The sequence below is a fragment of the Nylanderia fulva genome, unplaced genomic scaffold (genome assembly GCF_048542155.1).
Source record: "Nylanderia fulva isolate GAGA-0341 unplaced genomic scaffold, ASM4854215v1 Scaffold13, whole genome shotgun sequence".
Classification (NCBI taxonomy): domain Eukaryota; kingdom Metazoa; phylum Arthropoda; class Insecta; order Hymenoptera; family Formicidae; genus Nylanderia; species Nylanderia fulva.
In genome coordinates, this window is record NW_028189518.1 from 153,092 (window position 1) to 177,822 (window position 24,731).

A 24,731-nucleotide genomic window follows, 5' to 3' on the forward strand; every position below is an offset into this window, starting at 1 on the left:
ATTCTAGATAAAGCTCGTAGGCAACCAAAACCGGTAAAACCAAAGAAAATGGCGAAAGTGGAAGGTCAATTTATTGTTGACGCCGCTTGTAATAACGGGTCAACCGCTTTAGTCACGAAAGACGGTTCTTTATTAATGTTCGGCAAAGATACACTACATAGCGATCCAGTGACGGGATTAGTTACCGATTTAAAAGACGTGTGTATAGTTCGCGTGTCGTTGGGAAAAGCTCATGCCGCGGCATTAACTAATAAAGGACATTTATATACCTTCGGTATAAATAATAAGGGACAGTGTGGTCGCGACTCCGCGACAGTGCATACCGTGAATAAGGAAATGTCAGTGGTTGCGATGGAAATGGGTACAGGAGAGGATGAATTGATAATAGCGGAGGAAGAGAGTGTGGATCCCGTGGAGGATTGGGAAGAAACGAGAGACATGTGTCCACCGGGACAACATCAGTGGAGACATCGCGTTTGTATGGTATGCACGATATGCAGAGAATGTACCGGCTATAGTATATCGTGTTTGAGTAGCATACGCCCCGATCGGAATCCCGGTCAGGAGTGCGGTTGTGGCGAAGGGGACAGCGGATGTGCGGAGTGCGGATGTTGTCGCACGTGTGCGCGAAAGAGTTGCAGCAATGGCATATCGGGTTCTAATTTTCGTGAATACTTGCAGAGACGATTAGGCGAGATAAAGCAGCGGCAAAGGGGTAAAGCAGGACCGAGTACCGTCAAATATGGAGTAAAGCTCAAGGGATCGAATAATCAGCGTATCGCCGGTCCTAGTGTCGTCGCGCAAAAGGGATTTTTGGAAAAAGTCGCATTGGGATTGAGCGGTAATCTCGCGATCGAGGAAGCTGTCGGCAGTAGTGACGTGGAGCGAGGAGACGCGGCGAGAATCGCTAGTATATCACCGGCCAGAGTTCCCATTCCTAGCGAGAGTCCCGTGATTCAAGTGTCCTGCGGTTTACATCACACAGTGTTACTTTTGCAAAACGGAGAAGTGTATACATTCGGTAGTAATATATACGGTCAATTAGGCGTCGGAGATTTGGTGGCGCATGCGGGACCGGTTCAAGTTAAATTGCCGACTATCGCTACGCAGGTAGCTGCTGGGAGCAATCATACCATTATACTCACGTCGAAGGGCGAAATTTATACATTTGGTGCGTATCAAAAGGGACAACTCGGCATGAATTGGTGGAACGATCAGAACGAATCTACGAACGTTAGTTCTCAGGCGAATCGTCGCGTTGATCGATCCCAACCGTGGCACAGTTTTCCAAACGTAGTTCCGAATATCGGTCCTCGATGGGGTAGACGGGCGACGTGGATCGGGGCCGCCGGGGATCAAACTTACGTTAAGATAGATGAAATTAATTCCATTAGCTTGACGAGAAGTACCGTTATGGCGAATAAGAATTGTATTATCTTAATACCTCATCAGAACGAGCACGCGAATTCTTTCAAGAGTCTAGTGATAAGTAAACGCGATGGCACGTGCAACAGTTACAACGGCGCGGATCAGGTCGATTTCAATAATTGTGCGGCGTGTTTAGATCCCTTGTACAACGTTATTTGGACCTTCAATTCGATAAATAACGAGATAAGCTTGTACAATATAATATCGACGGAAACTCGAACGATACCCAGCTTGGAAGCATCCATACTTAATCCAGGCTTGGCGCTTCCGGTTGTTTCGACTTGCTTTATAACGCGTTCTCAAGCGGCGATGCATTTGTTAGCTTGCTTGGATACACTGACACAGGCTCAGGACGAAAATTTATCGATAGTTGAAGAAAGCGAATGTAATCAGTCAACACACGGTAAAGTTTACAGCCGCGAAGATTACGCTACTGTCAGCAGATTTGAAAGTCACGGAGGAGGATGGGGTTATTCCGCTCATTCGATCGAGGCGATTAGATTTATGCCAGATACGGATATAATATTAGGAGGATACGGTTTATTTGGCGGTCGAGGTGAATATACCGCGAAGATAAAGCTCTTTGATATTGGAATTGACGGTGGAGATCAAGAGAACGACGGGGAACTTCTCGCGGAGACGGAAGAGATCCCGTATGAATGCGGCCCAAGACAGAAGTATTCGATCCTATTCGACGAACCGATTTCCTTGCAAGCAAACAGGTGGTACGTGGCATGGGCTAAAGTCGGCGGGCCTTCGAGCGATTGCGGTTCCGGTGGGCAAGGAATGGTCACGGCCGAAGATCAAGTGATGTTTTATTTTAAATCGTCTAAAAGATCTAACAACGGTACTGACGTTAATGCCGGTCAGATTCCACAATTATTATATCACGTTGTCACACCCGAAAATCAAACATCGAACAGACAGAGAGATCAAATTGAACCGGTTTACGTTCTGAAGAGGGAATTCAGTAGGACTGTTACGAAGGAATGTTTCCAATCCTTGATATCTCTTCTTCAATGGAGCTGGAATACGTTGAAGGCGGCACTGGCCGACGCGGCCGTTCATATCGCGTCGTCGACCCACGCGTTGCTCGAGATGGAGCGATTAGTATACATAAGTAAAGCTAGTCTAAGATTGCTCAGAACGTACACCAATGAAATTTATCCTAATCATGTTGTAAAGAAGAGCCCTCCCGAATCTGTGCGTCTAGCGGAATGTATAGGCGAAGTACGGGCATTATTGCGTCAAATCTTGTCCGATTCCTTACCGATTACTCTGAAGAGTAAAGGAAAGACACGATCTAATAAGAATTCAAGTAGTACTTTGGGAAATAAGATGATGAGCAGCATATTGGATGAATGTCATAAAACGTTTGTCGCGTGTTATCACGCGTTTTATCCTACTGCATATCTCAAATGGACATGCTTGTGCGAATTGTTATCGGAGATCGACAAGGAGCAGGGTACAACTACGAAGGATCGTCTCCTCTCCGCCGTGCTGGCATCGTTGTGCAATTCGGCGATACGACTCAGGTGTACATTTCCAATTTTGAGCAACATCATGGACAACAGCGACAGCGTAAAACGGCAGCTCAGTCCATCCGACAATGCCGGTTTGCTTATGATAAATTCCACGGAGACTCATCAATATCCGATATTAGTTGAGCAAATCAGCTACAAGTCGCAAGTAGAAAGCGCTAGCAAGGAAATCTTGAACTGGTCATTTCGCGAAGTACTCGACAGACTACTGGATCTGATACTGATACCGGCCAAGAGAAGCCTTTGCAGGGAAAAGACGCAATCTCTGTCGGAATTGGTTCTTCATTGCTGTTATTTATTGGCGCGAGTCATCGCCGAATTGGCTGCGCAATCCAGCGGAAACGAAGACGAACTGCAAGCGGCTTGCGGTAGGCTTATGTATACTACACCGTCGAGATTTACGAGGACAAATCAAACCAGATCGTGGAATACGGGAAATGGTTCTCCGGATGCTATTTGCTTTTCCGTTGACAAACCAGGCATCCTTATAGCTGGTGTGGGTATCTATGGAGGTGCAGGAGTATATGATTACGAATTGGAATTGCTAGATGATGTAAGTCTATAAACATTCTATTATTCTATTTTTATTCGTGTATTGTATTCTTGTCTTTCGAATTCTGCAGTGTATCTATTTTTTTTTTATTTTAGCAAAATAATACTGGTAACGATCCGTCGCATGCTCAACGTTGGAGCAGTTTAGACTTCACAAGAGGCTCCTTTGGGCCAGATGACTGTGTTAATGACACCGTAGAATTAAAATTTGACAAACCGGTTCTTATAAAAGAGAATATCAAATATGCTATTAGATTACGGAATCGTGGAGGACGTACTAGCAATGGTGATGGTGGTTTGAGCGTTGTCAAAGGAGCGGATGGCACAACGTTTACCTTTACGGCTTGTTCCCTGAGCTTCAACGGTGCGTTTATAATCATTGCATATGCTTATATTAGAAAAAAAATATGATATTCAATATACGAATTGTAATACGTAATGCTTTCTGTTATTGCAGGCACAACACAAACTAGAGGTCAAATTCCGCATATTTTATATTATTCAAATCCGCAAGATTCCGATGGCCAACACACGAATAAAGCTATGGCAGAAGTACAAGCAAGAAAATGTACCCTCGCTATGACCGCAACAATTATTCAACGGTCAAATGAAATTTTTTCTCTGGCAAGAGAAAGAGCAGAGGAAGTAACAGCTAATGAAGTTCTTGGTAACGCGACTTTTGTAACGACTCTCTTGCCACTAGTAATGGCACATATTAGTCCCTTGGCTACATCAGATCCTAGAGTAAGTGACTTTTTTCTATATAAACGTTTTAAATGAATGAATGAATATATATCTATGTCTTAAAGACAAATATAATGAAAGAAATTTATAATTATTAATATAATTTTTTTCTATGTTTTTCAGAGCAGTGTGCAAATCCTTACCTTGATACAAGAAATGTTACCACACATCGCTGCTCTAAATTTAATGTCTACGATGGGAATATCTCAAATATCCCAAGATAGCGAAACTCAATCACACTTTGCTCCTCCAGTTACCACTAGTCATCATTATACTTGGCTAGAGAGTGAACATCCTTATAAACCAGCGACAGTGTCGTATTACAAAGTCACTTTTCCGGAAACAGTAAAATGGTTGACTGTCGAATTTACACCGGAATGTGGAACATCACAACCCGAGGACTATCTACAGCTTTATATACCAAATATAATCTTCAATTCCTCCGCTGGGTAAATAGAATATTTTCAAGTTTTTATTACGTATAAGCATATTGTATGCACATATTTTTTATATTTATGTTTAATTATTTTTACAGGACAGCTTTGAATATTATGAATGAAGATACTCCTCTGTATTGGCCAGTATTGCATAAGTTGAGCAATGTTCAAAGTCAATGGCCCCAAAATGCCATTGTATTACCAGGTATGTTTATTTCCAGCATTAACTAAAAGTATGTAACAGAGTATATAATTGTAATAAACTATTAATACATTATTCGGTATTGTGTTTAGGAAATGAAGTGGTATTTTCTTTGGAAACCGCATCTGATTATATGAAAAATGAGAGCTCCATTACATACGGCTTCAAATGCTTAGTTATCGGTTATGATTGGATAACGTCTGGCCATGGTCTAAGGAATTTGGAAATTGAGTTGTCCTTTCTTGGAGGAGCATGTGCTGCAAGTCTTATGAAGAAAAATTTATTGTTACCTCCAGTGTCTTGTAAGTATAATAATATGGATGAATTTCTTTTTTTATATTAATAAGTCAATATAAATATAAGTATCATGTTAGTATATAAAATATTATAATGCATGATATATGTATAATTCTCTCATTTTATGTATCTTCATTTCTTGAAAAAAAAAAATGTCTCGGAAAAATATAATTTCTTATCCTATTTTAATTGTGTAAAAAATAATATAATTTTTTAATAAAAAAAGCTAATCTACGGTAATTATAATTTTAGCGGAAGAAGTAGAAGAGGACTTGGAAACGATGCAGGAAACAGCAAAGAGGATTTTCTCTGTACATTCGGCTTTACTTGGACGAGGATTCGCACTTGCGTCACCCCCTACAGTTTCGCAGGCTCTCGACGGCGTGCTCCCGTACAGGTAAGTACCCAACATCAGTTTTAGTACTTAATAATTAAAAAAAGAAACTGTAATTTTCAAATATAATTATATTAATGTGAGAAGTTGTTTACTGATATTATTAATGTTATCTGTTATATTGCGCATAAAGAGAGAAAATTTCATATTTTTTACTTACAATCATTAGAGTCATCAGTCTTTGGTATATACGGTTTCTTTTTTTAATTTAAGAATATGTTGTGATGGAATGATATTTTATTTATTCGTCATGGCATTATAAGTTATCTTGAACAAGGCCATGGCAAATAGGTCACAAAACTGTATAAATATCTGATGCAGTATCTAATTTTGCACACACAGTGTCACATTGTGTGTTGAGTAATATATGCGCAAACATTTTAGAGATATTTACGCGTAATTTCTGGATTATAGTCAATTAGAATTTCAGTCGCAATTATATAATTACAATCGCGATTATATAACTACAATAATTTGATTTGCTATTAACTTGAAAATATGCGCATTCAGGAATGCGATAAAAATTAATTTTAATTAATAAAATATTTTAAATACGTAATACATACCAATTAAAGGAATATTAGCGCGTGTGGCTTCTTGGTTAGTCTTAATATGATTAGCCAATACATTATTGATATTCTCTTTATTATTATCTTTGATTGTTCAATGTGAAACAAATTATATAGTCGGCAGCTGTCGTTATATATCACAGTATCGCGATAATTATAACCATATATATATATAACATTACAAACTGATTCTGTTTACCACAATGGTATAATTGCGCACGTGTACAACACATGTACATGCCTGCGCATGCAGTTTGCACATGTTGCAACGTATTAGACTTCGATCTTTCGATACGCGGGTGCTAATAAGACCTACCTTGGCAGTAATTCAAGATATCGAGTAAGGTAAGAGGCACAAAAAGTTTTCCGAGAATCTTTTATGCGTTCGGAAAGAGCGCGCAAAGAATAATGTTGCTTATCTTCATCTTCTGTTTATTAATAAATCAACTCTGTCGTACGATATATTACAGTTTCTCTCATAAGCTTTATTTTACGTCTTTTTTTTGCAATTGGCGAGATGTCTTTTTATGATTATCAAAATATTAGTTCAATGTGTCCGCGATATACACATCTTCTTTTAATTGAAGAGGGAAAAGGGATAAAAGGTTTATTTTTATTTTCATCATTATGATCTAGAAATACGTTCGCTCATAATCAGGTCCTTAAAAAATCTTTTTGTCGTGTGTAGATTAAATGTGTCGAAAAATAATCAGCGGGATGTACAATACATTCTAAATAAGTTTTTGATTTTTACAAAATAGCTTGTTTCGCTGAAATTTTCCATCGTTTTACATTATTAACATACGGCAAACAATTTTAATGCGTTGATTACAGAGAAACGTACTTAAGATTAAATGTAAATTATAATAACAGTAACAACAATTTTTATTGCCAAGTTATAGCAAAGTTTTATAGCAAATGTTTGCTAAAAATAAATTACATATTGACATTGATAAAACAACATGATAACGAGATGACAAAAGAATTTACAGTACGACGCGGATAATAATTAACTCATTCTAGTTTACCGTCCGGTTAATTTTGCTTTTCTGGAAAGTATGTACGAAACAATGACGGATATACATTTTCGGACACTTGCACTAATATTCCTTGAAGATATTTCCAACAAAAATTTGATTTAAAAATATATAACAAGTATTTCTCATTAACAAAGTGGTAAAAACCATGTTTCAAAAAATACAAGTTTTACTTTAACATAAGTCTATTACTTATAAATAATTAACATATAATTTTTTAAGTTGAGAAAAAATATACATTAATTATAGTTTATAAAGTGACATAAGTCAACTTGTAAATCCGCCACTGATATAAGATATGGGACATTTTTTTATCTTGGTAAGTTGATCCTGCCGATTTATTTTGTGCATTAATTTATTACATTACTGTCAATCTTTTCTATAAAAACGATAGATTTCGGAACGATTTTGATATGAAAACTTAGCGAAAAGTTGCCTTTCGTTCACTTTCTTCCTTCTTCGAGAGATCAGTTTTTCTATGGAGTGGACACGAATCGTGTGCAATGTCACTCCAGGAATGGCACAGCTGTCCGAACAAGCGGTTATTCCATTTTTTTGGTCCTTTGGTACCGTCATTTTCACTTCAACGCGCTCACTAATACGTAATTTTTACGATAACCGAGCTATTATTATCGATCGATAAACTTAAAACAACAAGAAATGCGAAAGATCCGTCTAATCGCGTATCTTACGCAAGACAGCGAGTTTAGGATTTTCTCTACACGCGAGTTATACTCTTTTTCTGCTTTCTAAATCGCGTATTGCTTCGTCTTCTATGACACTGGCCCTCTTTTTTTTCTCTCTTACGCTCTCTCTTTCTATCTCTCTCACGCGAATGTTATTTAATGATAAACTTAACTAGCAGCGGTGACCGATCACCCGAATCCGCGTGACTCGTTTCGAAAAATTTTTTAATCGCCGCGGAGGAACGTGACCGCCTTCGAGAGAGAAAGGACGGTTCGAGGAATGAAAAGAACGCGTGATCGGATAATCGGCGGCCGCTCGTGATATGTAAATGGAAGCTTACGAACTGTATTGTACTAGAGGAGAGATAATCGATTCAATTAAAAACAAAAAAAAAACAAGAACAAGACGTGGGAGAAGGGAAGGGAGATGATTCGGAACTGCGTATTCGCTTTGCGTTCTATTATTCCCCAAGCAGCAACGATTTACACAGTCTATATATTCGAGTCCGAGGAGAATTTCCCTCTGGTCGGGAAAGAGGGTCCTTTTCTATTCGCAACACCGATCTAACTTTTTATTATTTTCTCGAAATGTCACTTTTGTTGAACTGTCACTCGCTGTGGCGCCGATCGCGCGCAGCGTCTCTCATAGCTTGTACACTCGAAAGCGGCTCGACGTTTCCACCCACTCGAGTTCCTCTTCAACGGGAGCGACGATCGCGGGCCTGGCCGTCGAGCCGCCCGGGGCGTCTCGTTACAACTCGGTCGTAAGAGGTTCGGCCTTCTCGACGATTACGTGGAACTCGGTTTCGCGATACAGCCTGCCATCCGGTACGACCATGGTTATCCTGCTGTCAACCGGGGTGCCGGAAGTTGCGGCTTCTCGGCCGATCACCCCATTTTTTTTGGAGACCACGTCGGGCGCGTTAGTGGGTACGCTGATCCATTTCTTCCTGTTGTTCCGTCGGCGCCTTCGGCAGCACCAGACGATGAGGCACACGCTCACCAACAGAGCGAGAACGACGCCTACGATGATCAGAATGAGAATGAGCATGGAACCACCGAGCGAACAATGACGCGTCTCGTAGTCGACGAAGCTTGTAGGTACCCCATCCAGTCCGCCGTCCAGACATAGGAAGGTTTCCGGGGTCTCGTTGATGGGTTCTTGGGGCTGCGACTGTGGGGGCGGCATGAGCGAATTTTGTCTCACGTAGAATCGCGAGTACACATTCGTGTAATTGAGCACGTTGTTCTTCCACACGGGTAACATCTGGCAGTCACAGGCCTGCGCGATAAGTAGATTGTCGATCTCCGGCCGGAAACTCGCGCGATCGAACACGAGCGAACCCTCCTCGAAGCTGCTCACGCTGTTGTTCTTGAAGATGAGACCGTGGACCAGCGACGACGATGACGATGACGACGACGACGACGATGATGATGATGACGATGACGATGACGACGACGACGAGGACGATGACGCTGACGCTGACGATGGCGGTGACGATCTGATCTCGCGATCCGCGCGAATACCCAGGAAAGCGCCCACGCCGATGCTGCCGAAGGTGTTGTTTTTGATGATGACGGCGCCACGCGCCGTCACGTCAAACGCCTCGCTCTCCAAGTTTTCGATCGCGCAGTTCTGTATCGCCACGGTGCGCGGACTCTTCAGGATGAAGGCGTTGCTCCTGACGACGCCGATTCTCACGCCGTCCAGCATAAACTTGTGGTAGACCTCGATGTCGTTCATGGTTCGGCTCGGCAACTGATCGCCGAAACTGCTGCCGATCACGTGCAGATGACCGACGTCGAATTTCTTGAAAGCCTGCGCCTCCGTCGTTTCGACGCGGCAGTTCTCCAGTCGCAGGTTGTCCGTGTGAATCAGATTGGCGAACGAGAAGGCACTCAGCTGGCCGATCCGCACGTTCTCGAACGTGATCGCCTCGACGTCGCCGCGAAACACGAAGCTCGGCAGCACGTCGATGCTGCTGTTCCGCACGGTGATCCGCGTGCGCGTGCTGTGCGATGACAGCTCGAAGCTCTGCTTGACCAAGGTCAGATTCGCCACATTAATCAGATCCACCGACCGTAGCCCGACCATCGAGGCCAGGCTCGAGTTCGCGAGTATCACGGACGAGCAATTGCTCACGAGTATCCTGCTGGTATGGGGGCTCAGCCGTCTGTCGCCCTCCGTGGTCAGGATCAATTCCTGCAAGTTGAAACGACCCTTTATTTCGATATCGCTTCATCTTTTATATTTATAGCTCTACATTTTCTTATTTTTATACTTTTATGCTTATCTATATAATTTAAGAGGAAAATAGTAATTATCTTTAAATTCACTCTATGAATATATATGATACATTATATTATATTATGTGTATATAAGCGCGATCGATTATTTATATATCGAGACTATCTCAGATCATTTTTACCTAAAAATACAGACAAGAGTTCCTAAAATACTTGAAAAATCAGGGCTTTTCAGTCGGGATAATGAGATTTTCTCACCGGTGGATTAATTTCCGATATATCTCCCTCAAGGAGGAAGAATCATAGTAATTTAGTGCAACGCAATGTACCGACAGAGGGAAAGCCCTAATAGAGGTCGAATAGCCGTAATTGCAGGTCTAACTATCCTAATTATTCGCGATGTGCGCGCACAGTTTCGCTAATTACCGCGAATAATGTCGTTATCATAATCATGAGAGAAGGGCCGACAGCTTAATTTCACGACATATCGTATAGTCCTCATTTCTCTGTCTCTTGTTCACGTAATCGTCCTTTCCTTTAATCAAGTCTCTTTTACCTATCGATCGTTTTACGCGAATTTAACATCGAGGCGATCAGTATCGTCGGATTTTCCGCTCCGGCGCGTGTCGACACGCGTTTACCTTTGCATACAAATTAGATAATTGCGCGGATTATCCGCGTCGCTCCGCGCATATATTGTATATACGAACTCGTCACATCTTGCGCATCGTAAACGATATCGAAACACTTTTCGAACAGGAAGAAGGGATCTTTCCGTCCTGCATCCTTGCGCGGCGGATATAAAATCCTGGGAGAAAAGCGAGACGCGGATGACGTTTGCGAAACCCGAAACGCATCGAGCCACTATATTATATCGGTTACGTTGTACCGTGAAAATATATTTATTCGAGTTTGCCTCATTTATTCCGTGATCGCTCTACAACTTTCATTCCGACGTCGGAATGTCGCCCGCGATAAAGCTCGACATCTGGCGTATATGTGTATGTATATGTATGTATATATAATATATGTACACATATATCGAACGAGTCGCGAGAAACCCGCATCGCTTTGATTGCTACAAAGAGGCCGAGATGTGCGTCGCTCCAGGCCAAGTATATGCTGCTCTCATTAATTATGACTCTTCCGTCTAATCGATTCCCTTTAAGCGTTTAAATTCCAAGATACGTAGATAGTAGATACGTACATGTTAATTTCTTAAGAACCATTTTAATATTAATATTAATCGTCATTATTATATCTTTGAAGTAGTTTTATTATGTCATATTAAAATAAATTTTTACTAAATGTAGCCGCTCTCTCTTTTCCATTAAGAAATATGAAGAACTAAAACTGGATGCACAATCTCTCTTTCTCTTTCTCTATGTAGTCGGATCGCGATGAAACAACGCGGAAAGATATGCGAGACAGAGTGTCTGTTGAATGGTAAAAATAGAGAATAGAAAATAAAAAGGCGCGATGCAGAGCGATGAAAAAGAGGAGAAGGGTCTTTATATTATTCTTTTTCAGACTCTGTCGTTCTTACGCATTAACGTCTTTTGCTCCATTCGTCGTGTCCCTTCCTGCTTCTGTTCGAACTTCCTCTTTTGTTCCGGATCCCATTGTTCACGGCTACTTTTGGACGCACGATGTCGAGCCGAGATTATTAACCGACATATTACTTGTCTATCCGAAACGAAAATCTACCTTTATCGCTCGCACGTTTCTGAAAAATTTATTGGCGTTGCCCGGAGATTTATTTGGAAAGTACCGAAGCTCTCAAGTTTTATGTTTCTTCGTGGAACAATATTGTTCGGAAAAATGTATCGACTTTTTTTCAAGTCTCGTATGGGAGACAAAGGAAAAATTATTAGCCTCGAAGAAAAAAAATTTAGCAAAATGTTCCCGGAAATTTAGTACGGAAAAATTCGACATTGCATTTTCCGAGACGTTTGCGTCGAGAAAAATGTAATTGGTTCCTCGTGATAGCTTATCCATCGTAAATGCGTTCGACGTGCATCACATAAAATTCATATAAGTAGGTAGGTAGGTAGGTTGCGGACGGAAATCGAATCGAATCGTAACTCTGCATGATTTCGATGGACACCTGAATTTTCTTTCGCGAAATTTCTTTCACGAAAATTCTACGCGTCTCTAAGAAACGTGAGGGAAGCTACGAGAACCGGAAAGTGGAAGAGATGTTTGTTTTTTTCCTCGAGCGACCTTCAAACAACGCACCTCCATTCCGCTTTTGCTCTTTCTGTCTCTCTCGCCTGCAATTTTTCTCTACAGATGTGGACTTTCTTCCTCTTGTACGCTCTTGGAACATTTTCACGCGTCACGTCTAACTCCGTGTTCTTTTTCGTGCGCCCGTCGATTACCAGGGAAACGATTCCCGTTGGGAATTAAACTCGAGGACGCGCGTTAGTTCGCCTCTCGAACTAGTTTCTCCGGGCTTTTTTGCCCGCAGTTGTTCACCGTGTGACATTTTCCTCGCTGCAAATTTGCGGGGTAATCTGCGTGATTTCGTCGAGCGATAATTCTAGAGAGAGATTGCGATGAATGATATAAACGTCAATTATGGCAGTAATCGAATGTGCCTTACGTTCTTAATTGAACGGGAAAAGGTGCGCGAGGCGAAACTGGAGCCGTCGTTAGATGGACATTTTCCCGGATGAAAATGAAAATGAGATTGGACGGGATTAAGTTTATCGGGAAAACACGCGATTATGTCGGATCTTGTCGCGCGAGAAAAAGAAAGAGAGAGAGAGAGAGAGAGAAATGACAGAAAGAGACAGATGAAGGAAACTCTCGACCCCAAGACCGGAAGCGAGGCAGTGAACGGAAAGTGGCATAGTGCCATGGAAATGGAAACGAAAGCTCTTTTACGATCTATAAAGAATTTATGTGTAACAATTTTACCCGTAGCAGTACCAATTTCTTTCGCAAAAGTCCTCGGCGTTTCGAAAATCCTTCGAAAATTCTTTATTTCGCGTATTTTTATCCGCGCTTAATAATAGAAAAAAAAAAATGATTTCTTCGATGAATTTGACATTCGACGTCGATCAATCGCGACAGATTCTGCTAATCTATCGATGATGGGCGATTATTAGCGTTTTAATTAGCACTTCGCGCGAGGGCAAACGATTCGATTTATCGACAGAAATATTTAATGAAGTATCTTTACACAACCGCACTGGATCAATTTCCTCTCCACATGATTGTGGCTTATTACTATCGGTTTATTATTATTAGCGAAGCCATATTGCTTGCCATATTCGGGAGAGCGATTGCTGCCGTTTACTTAACCGTGCTTTTTTCTCCGCGCCAATTTTCCTCGCACGAGCGCACACATGGAGACTTTCGTATAGCGGCGTTTTTCCATTTTCCGAGTATTTTCATAACCGCGCGCGCCTCTTTCCCGTAAGTGGCATCCTAACGTTTCCAACAGTACTTCTTACGGCCGTTACTTTTACACCCCTGACCGAGGGTGGCCGCTCTCTCTTCTCTTCGTCGTTTCGTGTCTTATTCCATCGTCTCGCTTATTACGGCCAACCGAGTGAGTTTAAAGTCGCGTTCACTAAAAGGCTCTTTCAATTATTTACGCTCGTCTTCAATTATTCAGTTTGCGACCAAAGACTTTGGTGCCCCCTCTTTCTCTTCTCTATCGTTCTGCCCTTCCTCTGCCCTTTGTGTAGGCGGCAGTTTTATTGGTGGTCCCTCGTGATAAAGTGTTTAAATCCGCAACGACACATCAATTAATCATAATAATAATAATAAGCTGAGTTTATGAAATTTATGCATCTCTATTTCCCGTCTTTATCTATTAAGGCCTATATATTTAGGGAAATCATATTCTCCGTGTAAATATTTTCGTGAAAACTATATTAATCGTTCTTTACGATGCAAAACATTTATCTTCCATTGAATAATAAAATTATATAAAATCTTTACAAACTTTTAGAAACACGTGTTTCAACTGAACAAAAATACGTTTTATAAAATATCAAGTTTCTCTTATAAAAATATCAAGTTACTCTTTATTATTCAGTGAAAGATAAATGTTTTGCATCGTGAAGAAATAACGAGACAAAAAAAAAAAAAAATAAGATTGATAAATTTTGATTATATTAAAATATGCGCATTAATTAACGTTAAGATATTTCTTAACGTCGAACCTCGGTTTTTATCGTACTTCCTCTCGTATACTCTCGCGTTTTGCTATAATTACGAGTTCATTTTACACACGTGACATATCATCGATGATGAACGGGCAGCGCGTTCTCGACCAATTAGCCGGGCAACAGAAATTCAATCTCGTTTCGAGCGATTTATATCCCTTATCCATTAGTGCGCCACTTCTTTCCTATAATCCGCGTTATATCTATCGCTCGACGATAAAGTCCGCGCATGCCTTCGCTTTTTTTTTTCCTCGGAGTATACAAGGTCGTGAAAACTTCCACGCGTATATCAGCGACATATCCACATACATATGTACACGTAATAGATGCTACAACTTCTCGCGATGACGTAAACCTGACTCGTTCGTTCTCCGCGCTCCTCCACTTCCGGTCGTTTCGTCACGCGCGCCAATTTTACGGATCGAGTTTACCAAGTATTGTCAGACGCACAAAAAGAATCCGCTTTATCGCGGACAATAATGACTCTCGTTCGCTCTCGCGCCCGGTAACATTATCTTCCTTCTCGCGTTTGGGATTCGCAATTAAAACGCGACGTCGGTTGTGTCGCGAAATATTTGCCCGCGCTTTGGGGGCGACGTTCCCGATTAAATTTCCGCGTATAACTCTCTCTCTCTCTCTCTCTCCACCTCCTACCCTCGCGAATACGAGACTCGTTTACGTTATCCCTCGGTATGTACAGTTCCACCGGTGTCGGAATTATTCCCGCGTGTGAAATTGATAAAATCTCAGGAATTTTAAATCAAATAACGCGAGAGAGGGACTTTAATTGTAGTAACAGGGCTGATTGTTTTATCTCGTCCTGTAATCGTCGAGCGCGATATATAATTCACGCAGGCGGTTCCCTTTCCCTTTTCTCTCCAAATCGCATTCATTACTTTCCTTATCGCGAGCGTCGAGCGCGCTGCGTTGCACTCTTTATCGCGACGGGAAAAGACGGAAGTCGGAAACTTTCGCCAAGTCGAATTTCAAACTCTCATCATCGCGCGAGAGAGAAAGAAAAAAAAATTTCCAAATTTATTCAATAAATTCAGGCGATAGTAGTCGCGTTACCGCGTCGTAGACGTCCGCTATTCGATTCGATTTAACGAAAACCGACGACTTCCGGTTTTGGCGCGGCACGACTCCTCTCCACGTTTATCGCGATATCGTGTCGCGATTATGAATCATTCGTTACGGCCGCATGTAGACGCTCTTCGTCTACCCTTTAATATCGCGGATGGCCGGAAGCGGAAACGCGCTCGCGCCGCAAGAGAAACGAACGTTATAGCAGCGGCTAGCTCGCGTGATCGCGCGAGGAATCGCCGAGGGAACGTTCGCCCATTTTTTCCCCATGTCGGGAAAAAGAAGGGGTGCGTGGCCGCCGGGGGATAAAAACGAAACATTTACGAGGGGATGGAGAATCGACGAATCTCCATCCTTTTTCGCGCACCTACATCTACCTTTCTCGTCCCTACCGATTTGCGTAAATACACTTTAATTTATAGGAGGGAAACTCCCATCCCTCCGTCGCGGTTGGCACCCTCGCGATTTACGAGAACCTCCCTCCGGGAGATTAGTCGGGAGATTAGAGGCTCGTCGTGATCTTTTTTTTTTCTCTCTGTCTTTTCCTTCGGCAACTTCGATGTTGTCCTCGCTCCGTTAGAATCTCAGCGCGATTATTACTTTATCTCGATCTTTGGTGCCGCCGAAACCTCCGGGCGATACCGAAGACGTCACATCGGGATCGCGAGGAAACATTTTCTCTCCCTTTTTCTCGGTGTCTATTTTTTTTTTCTCCTCTCCCTCGATCGCGGGAGAGATCGGGTTTTATGATTTCGCCCTCGCACCAGGCTACCCGCGGGTACCCGCCTCTTTATCTCTCCGTCGGGTAATTCGCAAATGGAATAACGTCCCCCTGCGGGACAAAAGACTGCCAGACAGAGCTCCGTGTCGCATTGTCTGAGATTTTTCGTGCGATAGCGATAGCTAATCCCGCCGCGGTTTCCGCACGAATTCGTTGTTGAGAGAGCGCACACCCTTCCATCGTCATTCACCGGATCGTCCTAATCATTTGAAGTGGAAAGAAAGATCGGGGACGAAGATCGCGGAGAAAAGAACCGATTCTATGAGAATCTATGAGATTTTCGGTCAAAAATTTATTTTTTTTTCCTGTGCAAACAAGAAAAAATTAAGTAGACTAATATTATAATTAAAAAATCCATGTACGTGTAGAGCAAATAATTTTTGTAGAAAGTAATAATTACTTTTCCAGGGCGGAGCTTATTTTCTCTCTCTCTCTCTCCATCGTAATTATGAGTATGATAAATTTAAAACGTGCGCGCGAGGTCATCGTATGAATCCAGGGCTCGGGTTACATCTTTTCGAGTTAAATACGATAAGCTGTCTCGGGACATACGAGAAGAGAAAATATACTCTCTCTTGTCTCTCGCAGCCGAAAGATACGTGCCTAGATATCTACAGTTACAGATTTTTTTCTCCTCGCTTATTCTCTTTCCCTGAACGTCCTCTCGCGGTCTCGAGGCTCGACAGAGATTCGATCGAAAATCGATCGCTAACGCGAATGCTTATCGGGGATATCGGGTTTGTGGCAAACCTACCTCTCCCTCCTCCTTGCAGTCGCAGGTCAAGCGGCCGTAGTGGTCGCAGGAACAGGGCGGGTAGTCGCACCTGCTGGTCGAGTTGGTCAGGACCCCCTTGAGTAAGCTGCTCCAAAACAGTCCTAAGATCGCGCTGCCTAACACATATCTCGTCGCTCCCATTTTGCGCCTCTCGCTCGCTCCCTCGCCCACGCTTCTCTCTCCTTCTGCCATACGCCTCAAAGGGTTTCCTCTTCTTCCTCGCTCTTTATCTTATAACCGACTGTTTTATGCCAAGCTGGCGCCAGGCAATAATTTCGCGTCGAGCCGACCGCGAGATCGTCTCGACATGTCTCCTTCCTGCTTTAAACGCCGCGTCGAGGATCGAACATCCGTCGAGGTTTCTCTTCTCAATTGAGACGTCGCGTTAACTCAGTGTCCGATTAAATCGCCGCCGCCTGCACCGACTAATCTCGCTTGCACCAGGGAAAGCTATCTCGGCCTTGTCGCGACACGTGACACACGCCATGCAATATTACGTGATTCTGCGCCGCGTCTCTTGCTGAATTCATGCTTCTCGACGACGACGACGACGACGACGAGACGACGTCCGACATGAGGTGTCCTCGGCTCGAAGCTCATTCGAATCGCCGATTCGTAGAATCGTCCTCTACTACGACATTCGTCCCGACGCTTCTTCGTTTCTTCGACGGCGCGATCCAATTTTGTCGGTGACAGCGCGCAACGTTCTCCAACATCGCGCCAGGAATTCTTCCTCTCCTCGATCTTAGTTTCCTTCGGAAACGATCGTCCGTCTGTAAGGATAGAGACATTAGGAAATCTCGCGGTTTTCTCACGTAATTCTATCTCAAATCTCTTTCTCCTCCCTCTCAAACTTCCCGAATATATCGGCAATTGTGTTTTCGAGCTACATTCAATAATCATTTTTATGCTAAATTACAATTTCTATAATTTTATTTAATTAATAATTTGTTAGAAAATAATGTTCTTTTTCTCTTTCGGTTAAATTTATCTCGAATCTTTTCACTGAACGCGGAAACACCGCGGAAATTATGTTCACGATTTATCCGAGAAGATATGACATGTCGCTCGATGATATCGCGAACAGTGACGTTTTTCTTTACTTCTTTCAAGGTGATAAGTGCTAGGTTGCGTTATCACGCTCGCTCGTACAGAAACGACAAACTGTTGAAAGTGTCACATGATATATTCCTGCACTAAATGACAGCGTCGCAATATCCGATGATGATAATCCGCGATCTGCCATTCAGCCTACTCTCCCACTGTGTATCGTTGCGTGACTAATCGCGCCTACATTCTTGCGTTATCAAAATGCTCGCTCGATATGACGCGGTACTGTTTATCGTACAAATATGTCAACTGCCGTTACTGTAAACCTTCCATGCTGGTTCCGCGAACACGATTCTCGGTTATTCACGATCGTTTCGCAACGTAACGAGAAGTAGTCTTATTTGCTGATTCTTTAATTCCAAACTCTTGACGAGCTTAAAGAAGCAAATTTAAATTTATGTGTTTAAGGAAAAGTAACACGTAAGTGACAAAAAATTTAAAATTGACGTTATTTTTTGAGATAGAGATAAATCCAGAGATAATTGAGATGAGATAAATTGGAAGAAAATATAATTTAAATTTAAAAAATTTTAAAATACATTTGAAAAACTTATTCTTAAATAAGAAACGACAAGTCAGTATACAGGTCAAAAACTTTCTGTATTTTAGAATGTATTATCAAGTTTAAAATTTACAGTCAAATATTAATGTTTGCCTAATTTAATCCTTGCACTATGATGATGACAGGATACAATATTATTTCATTTCAAAGTCCCGGATACAAAGCTAGATTTCCATCAGCAAATAGTGTTTGTAACTTAGGAAACTGCTGTCACAGAAATGATCAACGAAATGTATCTTTGATATATCTTCATTTTTCGGTGAGGGTAAAGTTTGGTCTATTCGGATAGTAACAAAAAAGTGAAATGGCACACGATAGAAAGCGGGCGGGATCGATCGACGTGAAAAGAGCGTCGTGAATGAAAGGCGGTATCACTCAAAGGATTTGAGAAGAATTTCCCTTTACGATCGGGTCTTTCCAACGACGAAATTTCTTCCGGTCTTCCGTTTTTCAGTCTCCTTCCCGGCTTTTCGCTCTACTTTTAGTACCAATAAAGAAATACCTCACTATTAACGCGTGGCGCTTTTACTAAGCTAATTGCTCGTGGGATTAATTAGAATAATTACGAGGAATTAAAGAATCTCAATTTTGGTTAAAGTTACAATTTGGTTCCGAATTATTGACTTCAAAATATTTAACTGTTTGATTTTTATCTCTATTGAATTTCCATATGTTGTTCGATTAATTTTTGAACAGTTGTAACCTAAATTTAATTATGTTAAAAAAATTCCAAGTAAGATAGTGCCGTTCTTTACATGTGAAAAATTATATATATATTTTCTTTCCATTTTTTATAAATATTTGTACATTGTATGTTATTTTGCCATGTTTTGAATTGATTCTCGCTTTACTTGTTATCGTCATTCGTCTTCAATAACATAGAGATAAATATCGCCCGAGAAAACTCGTATGTCGCTGCATATTGATATGTAAATCATTTTCAATTAACGTATAGTCGTTACTTCTCGACGCAACGATCGATGAAGATTAATTAATCGGTTTCGGGTCACACTGGACGTCGGTTTCGCTGCTGTTCCAACGAACGAGCGAAGCACGGTGGAGAAATGGGATGAAAAAGTGCGCGTTGAAAAAAATTGAGAGAGAGAGAGAACGAAAATGATAGTTCGATAACGGAATCGACGGACGAACAGAGGAGAAGAAGGCGAGAGGAACGTGAATGCGAATTATTCTCGAGCGGTGGATCCGCGCGGTTGGACGATTGAACGTTTCGGTCCGTCTGATTTACACACCTCATTAATGGATATTCATGTATATTCCGAGTCCGAGACTCCAGACCGGACAATCGGAGGGAACGGTCCGCGTATTTATCGTTGCAGAAACAACTGCCCCGGAATGGATGAACAGCCCCCATCGGTCTCCCTCTCTCTTTATATCCCTCGTCTCTTCGACACGCGACACGGAACGATAAGTAAGGCGCGAGTTGGTGAGGAGTACGTGTAGGAGTAAATCGTTTCCGATTACATGACTCTTCCTCCACGTAATACCACGTCGATTCAACCGACGACACATATGTATGCACGATATATATATATGTATATAGGTGCATGTGTATGTGAAATCGTTCGACTTCTCGCGCCTCCGTTAGAATATTGTATGCGATTCCTCGCTGCTGCACGCAATTTGAGGAAAGATGGAGAGAAGAAGCGATCCTTCGCTCGAGCAGTTCACCCCAGCTGAATCAACCAACATCTCTCCACCCCGTTTCGATACATTTCGCCTTTATTCCTTTCGCCAACGTCTTATCTTCCCATCCGCTTTATCGCCGCGACTTGTAAGAATTGTCCGCACCCTCTCGGGAAAGCATTCGCAGTTTCCAGATAGCAATAACGATAAACGAGGTCGGCTTCAAGGGAGGAATGGCGGAGAAGAACACTGAACTCGGATGGAGGAGAATAATTTTTTTCTAACTCGTGGATCAAGGTCGGATTTCGGGGCTGCGAGTCGTGAGACAAGAGATAATCCGGTGATAATTTGGCAAATAATTGGGGAGAAGAAAGGGATTCTTTCTACATTCTCAATTATGTCGATAAATGTTGAAGAAATGCTGCTCGACTTTTCTAATTAAAGAGTATTTTTCGTATTAATAATATTATAAATTGTAGAATTAATATATCGTATAGTTTGCTAAACAGTTTAAAAGCTACAATAATAATCCGATAGCAGAATGTTTATCTGATTATAATGAGGAAATACTCGAATCGAATTTCATCGGTAGTTGCGACCCGTTCCAATCATTTGCGTATTAAAATGATGCGATTTGAATAAAGTCGACCATCATTAGAGGCGCGCATGACGTGCCTGACGAATTAATGTGGTATTATAAGGGGAAACGGGAGGGAATATACATAACTCGGTATGCGTAGCATCGATTATTGATAAACTCCTCTTCAGGTATCGCGTTTAGCTAATTCAACGAGAAACGTGCAAGTATATTTCGCATACGGTATACGACCGCAATTTTAGTCGCAATTTCGGCCTGCATTTTGAAGTTTTGTCGAAACTCCGAAATCACCGAACCCACTTCACCGCACTTTTATTCCGACGAGTAGCGATGTCTGTTTTTTCGGCGCGATTTTTCGACCGTAATCAAAAGTAGAATGGTTGCATCGGGAAGTGCATATATATACATACACACACATATATATATATATATATATATGTTTTAAATAATTGTTTTACACAATTGTTATTCGCGCTGACAATTCGTTATATTCATCGGTACGTAATATAAATATTTGCATTTTGGCAATAACTAATTTCGAATATTCAGTTGATAGTAACTTTTGTTCAACGATTAATATGAATTATATATATATTTCTCTTAGCTAGTTATTCATGACCGATGATTAGTTATTCATGCATATCCAATTGCGTCGCGTCGTTTCGAATGCAGCTGCAGATCTCGCGGTTCGCGTCGACCAAACGTTTACGATGACGAGGCAGTCGAACGCGCCCAGGCTCGAACCCAGTCGGTTGACGCATGTGAAAAATTAAATCACGTACGTATGTCGAGCGATAGTGGTAACGATCCGATGACGATTCCGTTTCAATAGAACGGAGTTCGGAACAGAGGCGAAGTCTCTCTCTCTCTCTCTCTCTCTTGCGCGCGCGCGTCTGCTCATTTCCATGTTTGTTACGATAACGAATGGCGGGTCGGGTCTGCTTTTCGCTGGGCGAAATGAAAAATCGCAATATTGGTTTTGTCCGTTATCGATAGCACGTTTTTAATGCGACACACGACACTGCTATCGGCACCGAGTCGTTCGACGATAACCTACATTAGAGAGAACGTGCTCGACCGCCTTTTCTAAACGACACATTTTTCTTCGTGCCTTGTCCCTTCTCGTCCACGCCTTCTCCCTCTTTTCTCCCTCTGCCCTTCGCCCTCTTTCCACCGAATAATCCGTCGCGTAATGAAAAGACTTTACGCTCGTCAATCTGGAAGATAAATTCTTGTTCGATCTCGCGCTGTGTATAATAATAATAAACGGTATTTGAAGAATTGATTTATTAAAAAGTGCCGCTGAGAGAAAGAGCGAGCAATTTATCATATCGTAATCTTCCACATCGTCGTGTTATACCGAGAAAAGTTACCGTCTAACTTTTTGGATTAGAGATGTCACGGGTATCTCCGATGTTCGATTGGAAAATTGGATCCAAGTGTATAGTGCTATTGTTGGAAGTGTCAAGGAGGAGGTGATAGATTGTGCTCGATCAATTGCATAACTGTGGAAATCGGTAATTTTGTTCTTTCCTTTATTCGCGATACAAGCAACTTTCTTAGCGGTTCGATTCTTCCCTTCTTCGAAGATTGCGATATCTTTCGAGACGACTCTCGGTTCAATTCGGTGCACAAGTTCGCTGCGGCCCTGCAGTCCGTAACTCAAGTAACGTTATGCATGCAACACGCAGAGAGCAACGCCGGGCGGAATGTTTAGTCTCGCGGCATTGTTTTCAATTTCGAGATAACAGCAGGCGAGAAGGGCAACCCCGGGGCCGAGAGTACTTCAACATTGTTACATCACGAGCAGCCCTCAGAGAGATACGAGAGATACCAATTTCTTCTTTCCCAAATTCTCGCGATACGATACGTGAAATTAGTCCCGAAATAACGCGGAACGTGCGTCCACACGAAAATCGATCGAAGCACACTCGATCGTTTGTAAAAGCCTCGCCGATTGGGGGATCAATATTTTACTCGCGTGACTACGAATTTTTTTTTTTTCGAGTAGATTTATTAAAAATGGAAAATATTTTTTCGCGTCCCAAAGTTCTACAAATTCTTCGCGTACATTCCGCGCGTATATTCGTCGTTCCGGGATTTTTCCGATAAGCGAAATCGGATGCGTTTTCGTCGACAAACGCGAGCATATCGCAATTGTTCGCGTGACGCGACAATTGAGTGTCTTCTACTGCGGCGGCGGCGGCGATTCTTTCCTCGAGGGCAGGGCAGAGTCACTGGCGAGAGAAACGAGCGATTAATCGACCCTACAACTGGCGCGGGATTGTAAAAGATAGTACGCCCGCACCACGCCACGTGGGAAATCAAGTATTACGGTCTCGCGATGATCCATCCGACCGAGCCTCTCTCGAGCGCGCGATCGCATGGAATAAACTCTCCTGCTGTCGCTAAGAAGGAACTTCTCTCCCGTCGTCTCCACGCGATCACGACGACGCTGGTGGTCTGGTCTGGTCTGATGGTCGACCTTACGGTTCAATGCCAGTGGACCGAACCGCGTTTTCTTTCACGATCTGTCAAACGAGCGCGTTGTATAGCTTCGACGGGCAGAAGCTGCGTATGTAATATTCGATATACGTGATGCAGCTGCCGTGTGATACGCCGATCGTTACGCAACGATTGAGAGGACGCGTTCACGTGCCACGCCGATTCTTCCGGAAGAAAAACGCACTCGAGCGTGTCGAATGCATTTTTGCATATGCGAGAAGAGCTATCGCGTTCAACCATAGACGACTGACTAGTGGTGTATTATTATATACTATTGTACACCAGTGCTAAAACAGATCCTTATACCAAGGATCTTGAGTGTCTTCATTTGTAAATTTTTGATAAAAATTGGAATGTCGCTATATTAATGTGTAATCAGGTAATTGTATATTTCTCCAGCTCTGACTCCTTTTTTTTATCATCAGATCCGTCACTCGCGACGCTATCGGTATCAGCACAAAAACACTTCCGTGAGGCTCTGCCTAAGCGAATTTAGGACCGTTTCGCGATGAGATTCGGCTTGATGTACCTTAATTCCGTGTTCGAGGTGAACCAGCGACGCGTCGTCGTCGACGCGCCAACAGCGACTGGCCGCCTTTCGAATTCGCGGCTGGTTTGCACCTCGGCGACGGTTATCACACGACACGAGTGTACCTTCCCTCTCTCTCTTCTCCTACGCTTGCTCCCTCCGCTGTCGGAGCAAAACGCATCCCCACCGATCTCGGCAAACTTCCCTCCCTCGACCGGCACTCACAGTGCGATCTCCGCTGCGTTGCGGCGCATCTCGTTCTTGTTCTCTCCTCGTTCTCGTCCGTATATCTCCGTTCTTTTGCGAAAAAAATTCCCTAACGCCTTTTTAATTAGTGTCTTTAATCTTTAAATTCCGCTCCGCGCACGTTATATGTTAATTTCGTATTATTATTATTCAAGCGATCATTGTTATTTGCTTAACGTCGCATATTACTACGAATATTTCTCTTCAAACAGTCTCTTTGCATCGTATCTTTTATATTTATAATGAATAGTTTATTGCATTTTCCGTTCTTTGTATCTATCTCATTTTTACTTATTTTATCGAATTGCATATTAATTTTTTTTTTAAAAGATTGCGCAATAAACTCAAGTTCATTTTCCTAGACAGGAAACAGCCGGAAATTTATATTTCTTTGATTAGCCGAGTCTTTTTCTTTTTCGTTAAGCTTGTCAGTTATCTCTCATGAATATCTAAAGTAATAGATATTTATCGTTTTTTCACCGTAGTCGACATGTCACGGAAACAATGTATTAATTAGTAAAAAAAATATTAACACTTTTTGCATCTGTCTTTTCTTATCTCGCTAGGTATCTACCGTGCGACC

At 42.2% G+C, this 24,731-nt stretch overlaps 2 protein-coding genes across 6 annotated transcripts in view; one reads left to right on the plus strand and one right to left on the minus strand.

Moving 5' to 3' along the window:
- hiw (MYC binding protein highwire) overlaps positions 1-24,731 on the plus strand; it is a 184,172-nt gene that overhangs the window by 3,299 nt on the left and 156,142 nt on the right. For all 4 annotated transcript variants that reach the window (XM_085479734.1, XM_085479736.1, XM_085479735.1 and 1 more), the window contains exons 10-16: positions 8-3,522; positions 3,618-3,885; positions 3,979-4,265; positions 4,389-4,714; positions 4,801-4,907; positions 4,997-5,206; positions 5,454-5,598. In XM_085479734.1, coding sequence (XP_085335860.1) covers positions 8-3,522; positions 3,618-3,885; positions 3,979-4,265; positions 4,389-4,714; positions 4,801-4,907; positions 4,997-5,206; positions 5,454-5,598 — 4,858 coding nt within the window. The remainder of the gene's footprint in view (positions 1-7; positions 3,523-3,617; positions 3,886-3,978; positions 4,266-4,388; positions 4,715-4,800; positions 4,908-4,996; positions 5,207-5,453; positions 5,599-24,731) is intronic.
- Positions 6,580-23,998, minus strand: LOC114932424 (uncharacterized). Of its 2 annotated transcripts, none has more exons than XM_029304611.1 (3): positions 23,903-23,998; positions 16,934-17,727; positions 6,580-10,090 (listed from the first exon to the last, which is right to left on the minus strand). In XM_029304611.1, exons 2-3 carry the CDS (start codon positions 17,144-17,146, stop codon positions 8,639-8,641), a joined length of 1,665 nt encoding a protein of 554 aa, XP_029160444.1. In that variant the 5' UTR covers positions 17,147-17,727; positions 23,903-23,998; the 3' UTR covers positions 6,580-8,638. The 2 variants fall into 2 exon arrangements, with proteins under 2 accessions (XP_029160444.1, XP_029160445.1); XM_029304612.2 differs by lacking the exon at positions 23,903-23,998 and adding an exon at positions 18,058-18,599.

Coding starts and splice junctions, on each gene's coding strand:
- LOC114932424 (XM_029304611.1), bottom strand. CDS start 17,146: ATGGCAGAAGGAGAGAGAAGCGTGGGCGAGGGAGCGAGCGAGAGGCGC. Junction 10,091..16,933: donor ACTGCAAGGAGGAGGGAGAG/GTAGGTTTGCCA, acceptor TTCAACTTGCAG/GAATTGATCCTGACCACGGA.